This window comes from Takifugu rubripes, chromosome 4 (assembly GCF_901000725.2).
Source record: "Takifugu rubripes chromosome 4, fTakRub1.2, whole genome shotgun sequence".
NCBI lineage: Eukaryota > Metazoa > Chordata > Actinopteri > Tetraodontiformes > Tetraodontidae > Takifugu > Takifugu rubripes.
In genome coordinates this window covers 7,508,249-7,524,015 of record NC_042288.1, presented here as the reverse complement: position 1 = coordinate 7,524,015, position 15,767 = coordinate 7,508,249, and the positions used below count along the sequence as shown (strand labels likewise).

Genomic DNA, 15,767 nt, shown 5'->3' with positions numbered 1-15,767 from the left:
GCGCACGTGCATCTGTCGATGAGTGTGGAGACCATCAAAGGGCCAAAAGAGGTCAAAAATGCAGCCTCCGTTTTTGCTGAGTCACACAGACCCTGATAAATACTGCAGAATTATAGGCTAGAAAACTTCAGCTTTATGTTAATTTAACCAGTCTGTTTTCTGCTGAGCCAGCTTTATAAATAAAGTGACTAAATCAAGCATGGTTTTAAAGTAATTACCATCTTAGGTTTAACTTGGCTGATCATTAATATCAAATGAACAATCACACCTTCAACCACAACCGGAGGACTCAGATGGTCACAAACGCCGATGAAGAATATCTGTAGGAACACAACAAGGAGCATCCAAACTCCCCAGATCCCAGTCCAATCAGCTGTTTACGGGAAGCCATGTATCAGTGGATGGGACAGGCCTTCCATTCCCCCACTTGACATCCCAATAAAGTGACAGCTCATCTTCACAGATCCTGGTCCATGTCCATTTCCCCAAGATTTATCATGCGGGTTTGCTTCAGGAAAACGAACCAGAATCAAGTCATATTTCACTCTCAGTTGGCATTTACATGAACATCAGTAAATCTTTGTGCCTCCAGATGGGAGAAGGTTGAACAAAAAGGGGGTTACGTCTGTTTTATCACCTTTGCGATGAGAGACAAAAGGTCGCAATGAGGTTGTTTTTGTAGCTCTTGTACTTTAGGTGTAGACAGAAGCGCTCGTCACCTCACAGCTTCGAAACCTTCTGACCCCTGATGTCCTTTGTGAGATGAAAGAAAAAACACCCTCATCTCCTGCCCTGCGGGCGTCTCTGTGGCGAGCGCCCTCGCAGACAGTCACCCCCTCTTCGCACATCCACCTGAAGCTCACACTTTCTGAGAAAACTGCAATCACAGCGTAATTTAGCAGATGGTCCGTGAAAGCGCCGCCGCGCTCCTGTGGTCAGTATCTGCCCGTTTGAAGTCGTTGTGAGTTATAGGAGTTGATGATTTCCGCCGAAATGTTGATTGAAGAGATACAGCTGTATTGAGAGGGGTCCACCGGCTATTTGGAGTTTAATCTCTGAGGCTCCTTCACCAGCCATCTCTGACATTTCACAGGCAATGACCAATCAGGGGTGTTTATGGATCAATCAACTCTGGATATAGGCCGGATCTGTCATGTGCTTTTCTGTCTTTCTGCAACAACCTGCACATTTTCTCTCTGCATGAACTGTATATACTATTTTTTTCTCTTATTCCTCTACACGCTTATTGCAGCACTGTAATTTATGTGCGGTGCAGTCAGCACTGGCCTGTCAGCACTTGTTTTATTTAAAGGTGCTCACGTGGTTCATTTTTGTCCACAAAAACACAAGCAGATGATTAAAAACAAGTGGATCGAGGAATGTGGGCCAACATAGAGTAATAATGTTTGTCTCTGCTTCTGTCCCACAAGGGAGGGAGGGAAGGAGAGAGGGAGAGAGAATAAGAGAGAACGAGAGCGATTAGGGGATGTTTGATGTATTCTGACCCATATTCATTTTCACAGGGTTAATGTGATAATGTGACCCACATACGACATCATCAAATTTAATACAGAGACTGGAAGTGACAAACTATACACACTTTTTTTTAAAATGCTATGAACCAAAAAATAAACACTGATAATATCAGGCATTATAGTACTATAATAGACCCAAAAAAACACACAAAAAAACAGTGTGGTGACACTCGGTGAAGGCTATGACAAGACTAAACAGTCAGTGTAATGGGGCCCTGAAATCCAACACAAGGTCAAATAATCAAGGTTAAAGTCCCTGAAGAACCAGTCCTGAAGTACAAACATGAAGGAGACACATGGAGATGAAACTGTAGACATCAAATATCAGCTCAGATCTAAATCAGGCAACTTTTTTTTTTGCCAGCAGTCAGCAGAGTGTCGCTCACTCTCCCCCCCATTGTCCCTCGGTTCATACCACTGCACCTGTCACTCATCTTGATGTGCTGTCAACCTTGAAACAGCACCAGCTTAAAGGTCGAACGAATCAGAGTGTGACGGGTGAACACATCGGAATCACAATCGAAAGGTCTTCAGAAGATGCTAACATTTGTTACGCCTCTCTGATGTTTTTCACTGCTACACTGCTAACCTCTGTCACTGGAGCATAATGTCGACAGTAAACAGGAGGAAAAGAGAACGTTTCAGGATGAAATTTTGATGTCACCGCGAGCTCGCTACTATGAGCCGACTCGACTGTGCAACTCGCTGTTTTATTTAATTTATCTTGATAAAAATGGAGCAGAATGTCAGTGGAGGACATGAATGCAGGCATCAGCTACAGCTCCTCTTCACTACTGCTCAGAGTCTGGCTGGACCTTCCTGTTTCCCTCAGTGATGTGGTCACTACATGAAAAACGTCTTCAGCTTCGTGTTGTGTCATTCTGGAAAGCAAGGACGACCGTTTCAGCAACATTCACGCAAGAGGCTTTGTGATAATGAGAGATGATTTCGGCTCTTTCCTCCTCCATGTCCGCCCATTTCTCTGCTCCAGCGCTAATGCGGCGCGATGTTTAAATGGCCGATGTTCTCCCTCCTGCAACACCAGGGCCCCCACTGGCATCTGTTCAATACAGCGGCCGGATGGACCAGAGAGGGAAGAAGAATGGAAATGGCAACGAAAGACGCTGAGACAGGCAGACAACGTGCATGCGTGCGACTCTCCCGTTGTCCTTTGACCGGGCTGCAGAAATGTTGAGGCTTTTCCAGCACGCTGCACCAATGAGGAGATAGCATCCGACAGCTGATGTCACTGCAGAAGTGTATTTATAGAAGGGCTGCAAAACTTAGGAAATTTACCTGTTTTTAATTTATTCATTTATTTTCAAACTGTACAAGTCCCCCTCTCCGCCTCCAGCCCTTAAGTGGAAATTTGTCGTGTTTTACTCGATTCTTTCTGAAAGGGATATTTTTAGTGTTCTCGCCCGTCAGAAGAAAGAGGAAGAACATTGCTTCTGCGAGCAGCGGAATATCTGCCGAAAGGCTGAGACAGGAGGTCACTGGGCTGCTTCTCCTGCTGGATTTGAACAAAACAGCCAGAAAAAATAAACCCCATATTCAATTCAGAGGACTGAGGAATAACTGTTGAGTTTATAGAAGTCATGAGGTTGTGTTGCCAGCCTGCTCAGAGTGTTTCCAACAAAGCATTTTAAGAGAAGTTTAAAACCGCAGTTCACTCAGAATATTAGCATCACCAATCTCCATTCTTCTGAGTTTCCAAAACACCGTGTTTCTCCCTTCTGTCATCTAAACACTTTCCCTCTTTCACCATGTAACAGTTTGAAAAATGATGACATGCTCTGTTGGAGATTTCAGTCCCACTCTGGCCAACTGGCTTAAACATCCAGCTGTGCGGTCAGACACCCACAGTGATATTAATGCCTGCTAATGATGCTGGCCTGACTGTGCTGATAGTGATTGCAGTGTGCAGTCGGATTAATTGGCCTTCAGTGTCAGATGTGATGAATGAGGTCCATTATTTAATTTGTGTTTGCATTGCTTTCACTTTAAACAAGTTCTTGAAGGTACAAATATACATTCCACAGCCACTGGTGTGTGTTTCCCACTTTTCTACAGGATTTCTTCTGTTGGTTTGGATTAGAAAAGCTCCATAGCAACAACAACTCTTCTGGGATTCTGTTAAAAAAAGAGTGAATGTAACATTTAAAGAGGTTTTAGAGGTCAGTGAATCAGATCTCTATCAGCTAACCCGCCTACACACACACTCACTCACACACACTTCCGCAACCTGTTTAAATGCACGTACTGACTGTTATGGGCTTTATGTTGCATCATCTGTCTAAGATTAGTGCTTCCCGTCCCGAGTTCACGTCTTTAACCATCTCTGTTTTCTACGACATGCTCTTGTAATAGTGAATAGCTGATGTCTTTTCCTGCTTTAAGGCAAGAAATTATCTAATTTCCTGTTCCATTTATTACCCATTTTACATTTTCACCTTCTGCCACTGTAGTTATTAGACCCACATTACTGATGATTATGCAGCACAAATACGGACGACACAGGCTCCATCAGGGTCAGCTGACTGAAACCTGGCTGCTGAGGACCGGATTTGACCAGAACTCTGAAATACAATGTGAGGCTGATGAGATGTTGGTTAAGATGGAGGAGGAAATTAGACCCTTTAAAACCAAGGTTTTTGTGTCATAGTACCAATAGTAATCTCTACAATGTTGTTGCAGCATCAGCAATATGGCAATAGCTCATAAAAAGCATTTAAAACGATCCCTGAAGGCATCTATCCTGATGTAGCCTAAAAACTGTGATGTCATTTTAAGTCCTATAAGTGAATTGATTTTAAAGATATGCTGATCTGGAGGTAATAGAAACACTGATTAAAGCAGCTGAAGGATGTGTGTGTTTCACCGTCGCCACGCCACATGCGCTGCGACAAATCAACCCGAGTGTGTTTTTTTATGAATCAACGGTGAATCATGGAGTCACACTTACAGAGGACTTTATGTACCCATCAGATCTTCACCCCGGTGTGTGCACGTTCATTCTGTGTGGAAGTTGAAGAATTATTTTACCCCCACAGAAAACACCATTTGCTTTCACCCCCCAATAGATCGCCCTCCCGGAGCTCTGCTGAAGTGCGTGGATGTGTAGGCTCAGCCAGCACTATGCTATAGTTTATATTGAAGACGACATAGTTGTAACTCGTAATGACAAGCTGTCAGGTTGAATCCAAGTGCTTGGTGTTTCTGTGTAATGTATGCAGCTAATGTACGAAACGATGCACGGTTTGCAGTGGTCGATACCGAGCCCTCAGCCTTTACAGTTTGTGACACCTGAACTAAAAGACTGCTTCCCTGTACTGCTTATAACAACTCTGGGTGTTTTCAGCTCTGTAAGCATGCAGTGGGATGATGTTTTAACACCTTAAACCCTCCGGTTGCGCTTGATTCCTGCTGTAATCGCCGAATCCTGATGGTTTTGAACTGTTTTTGACTGAATTTCCTCAGTTTGTTTGAAATGCCGGGAACACATTTAAAGTGTAAGGTAGAACCTAAAAAGGAAAACTTGTTTCCATTGGAGCCTTGGTGCTCTTCTCTAATGCTGCCAATGGTTAAACGGTAGGATGCTGACAGAAACAGTGCATCGTGGGTAATAAGAGGAGGAAAGAAAAACCCAGACGAGCCTAGTATGTTAGTGAAAGTTTGTCATTTATTGAATTATTATTACCACCATGGCATTGTTTTAAACAATTCCCTTCCTGTCAGAGTTTGACTGAAAGGTCGGGGGAAAACTCCTTCAGCCCACAGTATGGCTGGTGTCAGCGTCCGTATTACGAAGTGACTTTTTTGTGACCCGCCACAGCACTCGGCGTAGGAGATGGACGCATGTCTAACATTAACCTTTACTGACAAGCTGTCAAAGCGAATTAGATCTGCTGTCATTCATTATATATGACCACACACCGTATATCACAGCGGCCCCTCTGTGTCCTGCAGAAGGCCTCCGAGCAGACCACCGAAGAACCTCGTGGTCAACATCGCCATATCAGCGATGAGCGGCACTAGATTTTCCAGCATACATTAATGTAGCGTCTCAGAAGAGAAGCAGAAGAAGCGCTGCGCGTCATTGTCGAGGATGTGTTTCTGTGACTTAATTACATAATGAATGCTGGCGAGGAACAGTGTCTCCAAGACAAATAAGGCGTGACACTTCAGCACGGCGCAGATTTACGAGCCCAGCTTCTAATACTGCTTGTCTCATCATTTATGAAATTCTTGTTAACCTGCTACCTGCTTGTCTCATTTACACTGATTTATTTCAGGCGAGGGGCATGCTGCGATAATGTTTTCTACACACACACACACACTCCACCATATACACACAATGATAAAACACCAGATTTCACTTTTCTTTCTCTGCTCCAGCTGGGTCCGATCCCCTCAGGGGAGGTGGAAATATAACACCTTATTCATTTATTATAACCTTTCCCCTCTCTTTTGTTCCTTCTCTCACCCCCCTTCCAAAATTATTGCTAGTTTTTTCACTCTCTGTGTTTCACTTCACATCTTTTCTCGAATTACAGTCATTTTCTGCCTCACTCTACTTATTTTATCCATCGCGAAAGGAAAGGAATGGAGGTTGAATTTAAAACCACAAAATCACTTATTGGGTAAATAAAAACAGGAAGAGCTGAGCAGGAAACAGAAGAGGTAGAAAAACAAGTGGAATTCTCATCAATATCCTAAATAACTAACCTGCAAGCAGGAGAGGCCTGATGGACTCGTGAAAATATAAACTCACCCACACACTCACCCAAGCACACATACATGTGGTCTCTGTGGAGAGAGTGAGACGTGAGCATGCGGTATAATGTCAGAGGACAATGATAGGAGAGGAGCTGTTACCAAGAGAGGAGAAGCGTCTGCTGGGATTCATTTGTAGTGAGAGAACATTTTCCTCTTCTTGGGAATCTGTCTGAAACCAAATTACTGCCGACACCCGGTGAGAGGAGAGCACGGGCAGAAACAGAGAAATGAATATCACACTGTGAGTAATTCTGTAATTCAGTTTTGTATTTGATGTTTTATTCAGCGCGACAGACAAAAACAGGATGCTTTATATTTGCATAAATGCATTTTTATTCAATTTCAACGGCTTAACTGCGTAAGGTCACAAAGTAGCAGTACAAATTTAACGTTTGATGCTCTCCTGAGTTCACAATTTTTAAAAGTCCTGAGGTCACGGGGTCAAACAGAACTCCCCACTCTCACTTTGTGCACAGAAACACAAGGTTTCAGTCAAATACTTTGGGGGCAGAGAAAGGAAGAAAAAACAAAACCCGAGATAGAACCGAGCGTCTCTGCCAGACAGACAAACACAGTATCACTGACAGTATGACAGCAAGAGGGGGCCAAGAGAAAAGACAGATAAGACTTTAAAAACAAACAGAGCGGAGCAGGAGGCCTGTAATCTAATGATGGCTCTGTGTGTGTGTGTGTGTGTGTGTGTGTGCGTGCGTGCTTGTGTGCCGCAGTGATCCGTCACACACCAGCACGCAGGGCAAAGCAGCTGTTATGTAACACGGCCTGCAGAGGCAATAAACCACCACAGACACAATCACAGCATCGGTTAATTAATGCCCGCATGCACCTAGTGGTGTAACACAACCGCCACTTGACCATCAGACGCTGACCAATGCAGACTTTGGGGAGTGTCGGTGAATTATTTTCATGATGTGACCTTTTTCTAAGGTGCAGACTGAGTTTGAATCTGTTGCTGGTTCATGGTAAAGCCCCAAATGAGCTGCAGAAGTTCCTGATACCGTCTAGAAGGGTACCAGAATTTTATTTATGAGTCTGAATGCAGCAAACCTGACCTTTATCTCCTTCTGTATGCTTGCAGTGAGCTCCAACCAGAGCCATGGGGAGTACCCAGACTGCCGGAGTGAGAGGGAGTCAGGGGGGGAGGCGTCGCTGCTGGTGTCTCCGCTGGTGGTGGCGGGGATTGTTATAGGTCTGGTCCTCTTCCTCTCCTGCATCACCATCATTGTCGGCAGCTTGCGCAAAGACAGCCGCCTCCGAAACCCACACTTCAGAGCCAGCTACGGTCAGTCTGAGTTTAAACCGGCAGGTTCCCTTTAAAATTAAATGAACAAATCGTTGATTAGTGGATCTCAAGATTTATTGAGATTTTCTATTAATCAATACTAACACGTAAAACAGAATATATCCGTCATCGGTTCAGAGGTCAAATCTTGAGAGCTCCTCTAACTGAGAGGAAGAATGTTTTATTTTCATCTTTGTCTCCGCAGGTCTGGATGGTTTATCTTATGGAGGCTCAGTAGGAGAACTGAGGTCTACCTGCTTGGAAGACTTTCCTCCTGGTTTAGATTTCGATTCATACAGGGAGACGCTGTCACAGGTCAACAGCCTGTACCCTGACTCGCCCCCACGGTAGGCACTTGTTTGGGACAATCAGATCTAACAGAAACAAGATCCTCATTTAAAAGATAAGGTTCATCCGGTTTGAAGCGAGGACGGTGAATATTTTAGCTCGACAGACAGTCAGAGAAATATCTAATGGCCCAGAATCTGTCCAGCTGAAAGGTCAAATACAAAATGGAACTGACCATTCAGATCTTTCGCAGGTTAGCCACATGGTTGGGTTTGACCCTTTTTGCTCCTTCTTGAGTGTTTCCTTTGGTGCCTGTAACAAGGACTGTGAATGTGAGTGTGTGTGTGTATGAGTGTGTGTCTATGTGTGTGTGCGTGTGTGTATGAGTGTGTGAAAGAGAGAGAGAGAAATACTCAAGGAAAGAGTGTTAAATGTCAATGTCATGCTGTTTTTGATCTAAATGTCAGCTCCTCTAATTGGCAACTTTAATAATTCACATACATTCCTCTATGTGTGCGTGTGCACGCGTGCGCATGCATGTGCATGAGTGCATGGTGGGGTTATTTCTCTCTTACTCTAAGAAACTCTTAATTTATGCAAATGATTAAATGTAAAGGTGGAGCGTGTCATCTCTTTTCTGCTTATTAAATTAGTCTAGGAGGTAATTACCAACTCCTACAGTTGTGCGATCTTCTGTTGATCACACAACAGAGCTGCGTCAATATGAATAACTTTTTCACCATTATATCTCAGCTGATTAGTCCCTTTATTTGTCGTTCAACTGGAAACTGTATAATCTTGACGTAAAACATTGTGAAATGTGTGAGTAGTCAAAGCACATCTTACTGGTGAATCAGCATGTTGCATTGAGACTCAGACCATCTTCTACCCAGCTAATACCCAACACTCAGGTGTTCCACGGTGAGTTGGGAGATGTACCCCATCCAGCACGTCCAGGTCAGTCTCTAGATCTCCAAACCATCATTGCCATCTAAGTGAAGGTTCAGTGATTCCCTCAGGTCTCTTGCCTCACTACAGCTTCCATTCAGGTCATTTCAGCCACTTGTATTCCTGATTCTTTCAGACAGACACCAGGGTGGTGGTCATGAGGGAGGGCTGGTGTGCAGGGTCACCTCTCTTTTGAGAACTTTATGGGAGGTTTTGAGGTGACCACCATTGACCTGCACTGAAGACCAGTGTTTCTAGGTTCCACGGGTGCCATTTAAGTTGTGTTTAGACTGGAAACGTGAGGCGACATCCACAATGATGCCAGAATTCCAGGTTTACCGAAATGCCACAAAAGATGACTGATTCATGTAAACTTAGCTTGAAAGGTCCCAAAAGTAGAATCCCCTCCACTATAGAATATGTGGTGACTGGTAACATTTATGACTTGGCCATAACTCAACAATTATATTTTTCCAATAAGGATAAGTAGCCCTCTTAATTCCTCAGTGTTTTCTGTTGCCATGTGGATTCTGATTTATGCCGACTCATTTGTCACGGTGCCCCTGAAAAAGTGCCGGGATTTTAATCTGGGAAGTGAACCAAAGCTTCTGCAGCGTTTGTTGTGCCACAGGCAGAGTGTATTATCCTGAAAATATCCATCATGGAGGCCATCAGCTGGTCAGCTGCACATCTATCGTGCCCTGTAATCTATGAGGAGCCTAAACACGAGCCAAAAAAATGTTCCCGCGCCAGTTCAGCTCCTTTCAAGCATCTAATAAACCTATTTTTAATGCTGGTCATCCGGAACCCAGTAGAGAAACAATTATAATGTTAACTCTGTGTAATGGAACATCAGAATGATGAGGTGCAATAATTAATCCAAAAGAAGAGAGGAAACAGACAGGAGGTCTGGTGTGAGATGACACTGATTTGGCAGGAAAGCTGATTGTTGTGGACGGCCCGTGTGAGGGATTCTGGCTGAGATTATGGGTCAGCAGCCAATGTGCATGCACACGTATGTGCATGTGTACGTGAACGTGTCCACAAATATAAAAAGCATACGTTCGAATATTGTATATACAACTGGAAAGGTCCTTGTTTGCACTGTGTCAATAACTACTAGAGTCATTAATGTGACCCTGTAGGATGAGTGAGTGAGTGAGTGAGTGAGTGAGTGAGTGAGTGAGTGAGTGAGTGAGTGAGTGAGTGAGTGAGTGAGTGAGTGAGTGAGTGAGTGAGTGAGTGAGTGAGTGAGTGAGTGAGTGAGCCACAGATGGTTGAGGGAAACTCAGATCAACAGTGCACCTACTGTGATACTCTCTACCTCACACACAAACGCACGTACACACACAGACACACAATAAAGCCGCTCACCTGCGGAGTCAGAAATCTTTCACTTCCTCTCAGGTAGAAGCCGAGAAATCTTTGGCACGCACTCTCAGAAACAGACACAGACACACATCCACCCACCTAACTACCCCCCCCCCCCCCCCACACACACACACACACACACACACACACACACAAGAAAATGAAAGAAATTGTAGCATAAATAGTTCTGATCGATAATCACTACACAGCTCATTTAAGACAGCCTTCATTTACAATATTTTTTGTTTGTTTGCTTGTTTGCAAAGATGAAACAATTCCCATCTCCCCCTGGTGGTGGGTTCCCAGAAGTGAATAGGCCCACCTCCTGTATAATTTGGTTTAGCATTGAGCCAAAATGAACCACCACTCTACTTTCCACCCCAATAACTGATGTTTGCTGCTGTTGCTACGATGCACTATTGTGTGAGCATGATATCAGTGGCTGACATCAGAAGCCGAGGCTGTAATTGTGTTTCCTTCAGCATATTTCCTGTAGTTACATAAACAGATTTTCTACGAAATGGAGTTGAATAAATCTTTAATTACAATCACCGAGTTACATCAACCGAGACTTTAAATATCTGGTGTCTGGTTGCTGTGTCATACCGATAACGACGGTGTCAGGAGGTATTGGAGGAACAGCGAAAGCTTAAAGGGGAAATGATAACAGCAGAGAGCAAGGACAAGGACTTCCCCAGGACTGAAGTGGGGGAGAAAATGAGTGCTGGAATCTAAATAATTACATTTCAGAGATAAGACTGAAGTATCAGGAGATGTGTGACCTCTGTTTTCTGCAGTCTGCACTAATACAATCTGTCAATTAGCATAAATCAAGATTTCTCTCTCACATACATGCAGACACACACAGAAAGGCAGCTTCTATATGTTTCTCTTACTCCACAGGAACAGGACTGGTCACAGTGGTAAAGGGCAGGCCAGCTGTACCACTGCAACACTCACACACAGAGACCATATGCTCTCCACACCACAGCTTGACTTGTCCTGTTTCCAGCATGGTAGAGCGTCACAAGCAACCCTTGATTACATGCCAGAGGTCCTCCCTTTCCCGAGACCCATGAGTGTCTTTCCTCTACATACTGGGACATAATTTTGTCTAAAAGTTTTACAAGAAACTATATTTTTGTGTACACTGATATATTTTTTCTTTAAAATGTGGTCATTCTATATTCTTGACTACCGGTAATAATGTGGATCCATCCAGGTGTCTGCTGCAACAACGTAAATATTTACTTGGCTTTGTTGTTATGCTGCGGGAAGAAGTGTCCATTTATCACCGGTCAACAATAGCTCTGGCCAAAATTACAAACTTGTCCACTACTCCCTAGTCATTAAATAGGAAGTAGGATCAAGTGGACTAATTAGTTGAAGCCCACGTTTGGACACAAAGCCGGTGTTAAAGTCAAGTGTAGCTTATCTTGTGTTACCACAATAAATGATGGAACACATTGCTTCGCTAAGGAACATCGTTTGTAAATAACTTTTCACAATACATTATGGGATACACTGAGTGCACTAAATAGGGTGCATCCGTCCTCAACATTAGGCCCAATAAAAATGCAGTACATAAGTAATATGGAGTGATTTCAAACACTTTGAAGGATTTTTCAATCTGGGCAGGTTACCTGAGCTCTTTCTGGACCATCACGGTCGGGCAAAAGGTCTCACACCACATCATAGCACAGAAGAAAACCCTGGTGTATCAGAGCAGAAGCAGACCCTTTTATCTGTCCTAATAGAGCAATAAACTGAGTTCTGATTAGATGGTACAACAGTACCAGATTAGATTGTGTGTTAAAATAAGATTCAAAAGTTTTAAAAGGCTTCATGAAGAAGGCAAACGTTCCCAAATCCTTTTTGAGGCAATTTTGAATCTAATTCAAAAGTGTTTGAATCTAATTTCTCCTCTTGCTATTAGCCTTTTAAAAATAGACAAGGGCTTAATCAGCTTATCAAACACAGCCGAAGCAGAAGGGCGAGTCCAGGGCGCAGACAAAAACAGACAAAAGCATAAAAAGCCAGAGGTAGCAGAGGGAGAAAAGAGGAAGAAACAGTGTAAGAGAAGAGGAACGACCCCCCCATGAAAGACAAATACAGGGTACGTGATGAGGCAAACACATGGAGCAGGGAATCAGAAACACTTGTGTAAGTCCTATGATGCCTCTCAAGAGGGCTGAATCATTTTCAGTATAGCACATCTGCTCACATACAATGCACACACATGCTCTCACACGCATCCACACACACTTATCACGCTCGCTATCTGGTGTGATGTTTTTGCAGAAACAAACACGCAGCAGGCCGCAGGGGAGCAGAGGAGCTGGTAACTCCTCCGAGACCAAAGACACAGAGGTTTACACTGCGTGCCACCAACCCCCACACCCAGCACACACAGACGCACACACATCCTCACCCCCCATGTCCAATTTTCACCTCCACATGTCTCAGCTTGCATGCTCGTGGTCGGTTAGTCCAAAGAAGAGGGAAAAAAAATCGAGAGGAAATAAAACTGAGAAAACCTTCAGTTACTTTGTTGTTGTTTTTTAACACTTAACGATGAGGTGTGTGTAAACACAGAAAATGCAGCGATATCCAAGTAGGACACATAAGAAATAAATAAACAAATCACAGATTAGCGGTGTGAGGCTACATTAGGGTGACGTTCTGTTCCTGAACCTGCAAGAAAGATGAGTATGAGAGAAACAGAACACAGGCACAGTCACACACACACACACACACACACACACAGGCTGCAGTGTGCCAGAAGACTGATTTACCTCTAAGCTGATTGAGTTACACTGTCTTAATGCTTCCTAGACCTCCACCATCCACGTCATTATTTACACACTCTAATCTAATCATTCTGTTTAGTTTGATTCTGGGCTCTCTGTGAGGAAGGGAAAAACATGACCTCTGGGCTTCTGAGGAGTTCAGAGGTGTGCTTTAATGCAGGAAGTGTGCGTGTGTGTGTTTTGGGAAAGTGAGGAAATTCACATTTCTGGATTAATCCTTGGTTTTAAGTTTAGGCTTAGATTAGGGTTAAGATGAAAAATTCACCATGTCTATGAAGGTCATGTTAGTTTGAGTGTCAATGTATCTTTTCTTCCCCTTTATTTTTCCTCAGTTGTTCAAGGGAAGCAGTTCATTTTAAAGCTAGAGGATAATTCAGCATTAAATGGAGTTACTAGAAGGACAAAGAGACAGATAAATGAGGATGCAAGGAGACTGAAAGCTATACCTTGTTTCTTATATAATAAATTTGATATTTTATAATAATAGTTTGTTTTAAACACGTTAAGAGCATTGAGATAACGTTTTTCTGAATGAATCTAGAAAAATGGACCGCCGAATCAAAACAAATAGATTTTTCTTCTTTATCTTCATCATCAGTACTAACTATGGGTTTTATTGTTGTTGTCTCCATAGTTACGATGAGTGTGTTGGCCCAGGGTCCACTCAGATCTACCTTCCTACCGATGACCCACCTCCCTACTCCCTACTGGACCCCTGTCAAAGAGGGTCAGAGGAAGAGGAGCAGCCAGACGACAGCCTTGATGGTCCGGCGTACTGCGGCGGCAGCTCCGAGGGTGCCGCCTGGTTCTCCCCCTCCCACTACCCGCTGGGACTGCAGCGGCAGGAGCAGCAACACATCGCATCCATCTCCTTCCCACAGGAGGCAGCGCCGTCGTACGAGTCGGTGCTGGCCCAGCAGGGACAGCCGCTCCCTCTGATGCCATGTGACCTTTATAAACACCAATCAGAGAGGCGGGACGATGGCAACTCCCCGCTGCCGGGGCTGAACCACATCTTGCAGGACAATTAATTTGTTTTTTACACCTGCGCTGTTGGCCGAGCCGTGACACTTATTGATGTGTTGCACAGAGCGGCTGATGGGAGCAGCTGTGACGCCGAACAACAGACGCTAAATGAGATGCGCACCTCTTTCACGGCCAACACCCAAAACGGCTGAAAACGTGCTATTCCTCCGCAGCACAGCCCGGCCGCTTTTCAAACCTGATTTCTGTACAGAATCTAAATTGCGTGGTACTCCTGGACCTGATCCCTCCTCCATATTTCAGTTTTTGTCACGTGTTAACTATGAATCCTGTGAATGTTACTGCAAATTGGTGACATCTCAGCCAGCTGATTTGTCTGTAGAAAGAAGAGCAGATTCAGCAGAAACGCCCCATTTAATTCCTTTCAACTGTATTATTTACTCAGATCTAAATGTGCCATGTGAGACATCCTGAGCTGAATGAGTCAAAGACAGTGATATCTTTAGACAAATGTGCCGTCCTCTAAGTCTGACGACTGTGATGTTGCAGCCATAAACATTGATTTGAATTCATTGAAGTCATAAAGTCAACATGTTCACATTTATTTATAGCCTATTAATTGTACAGAAACACCATATTTTAAGGGCTCTAGTTGTAATTTCAGTTCTCTAACTGCCCCCCAGCAGCAAAATGTAGCTTGGAGCCGTTTATAGTTGATGCAAGAAGTGAGACATTAAACTGTAGACTTTTACGTACTGTTCACTGGAGCAATGGAAGTTTGTCTTTGTCCCCCCCCCCCCCCCCCCCCCCCACCACCACCCCCACCCCCCCGAATTAAATCACCTTAATTTGCACTAAAAAACACATTGTTCTCGAGGTCAGAGGTCAGTTCATCCTCTGTGTATATAAATATTGTGTGCATTAATTCTAGCTACTTAGTTAGTTACTTTGAAATCAGAAATTTCGGTGTTGAAATATAAAAATAAAAAAAAAACTGATGAGGTTTACTGAATCACCTTATTCAATAGTACCAGAAATCCCTAAAATTCAGGCTGGCAAATTTAAAAGTAAATTCTTTAAAAAAAAAAAAAAATGTGTGAAATCATGTCTCTGTCATGATGCACCTCTTTGGTCACAAGACACTGCGGCATGATGTCAGATTTCTTTCAGTTATTAAGAATATTATGTTGAAATTATGGGAATTAATATTATTATTAGTAATAATAATAAATAATAATAATAATAATGCATGTCCTCCAAACAATTCCACTTTTCTACCACAGTACAAACACATGCAATAGGCTCACTGTGTTCTTTCCGAGAACCAAAATACCCCAAAGTGAACACATTTTCCCTGGTCCTTACAACTTCAAAGGTCTCTTTGCGAAATTAAAGGCTCTGGTTTAAATTGTGTGTTTGGAACAGAGTTAGGATTGGGCATTTTGTTGTAGTGGTTATGACCAGAGTCAGAGGCAGATAAATGCATGTGATTGTTTAAGATCCTCACAAAGATAGATGTACAAGAATGTGTGTGTGTATGTGTGTGCGTGTGTGTGTGTGTGCGTGTGTGTGTGTGTGTGAAGGAGAGCGAGAGAGAGTGATATGATGCATTCTATCTGATAAATTCTGCCTTGATGACAGCTGAAAAATAATGACAACATTTACCTAACAGTGACCACCAGGGGGAGTTGTTTTGCAGTCAACCTCTGTCTTTATACATTGTTTCCATTTTAACTGTGAAAAAGGGCAATC

The 15,767-nt window shown here is 43.4% G+C and overlaps 1 protein-coding gene across 1 annotated transcript in view; it reads left to right on the top strand.

Annotated features, from left to right (window-relative positions):
- The window catches only part of bean1 (brain expressed, associated with NEDD4, 1), a 21,555-nt gene extending 6,781 nt beyond the window's left edge, over positions 1-14,774 (top strand). Inside the window, exons 3-5 of the mRNA XM_029835213.1 lie at positions 7,411-7,614; positions 7,820-7,961; positions 13,666-14,774. Coding sequence (XP_029691073.1) covers positions 7,411-7,614; positions 7,820-7,961; positions 13,666-14,062 — 743 coding nt within the window. The 3' untranslated portion in view covers positions 14,063-14,774. The remainder of the gene's footprint in view (positions 1-7,410; positions 7,615-7,819; positions 7,962-13,665) is intronic.
- Positions 14,775-15,767: the final 993 nt, after the last annotated feature.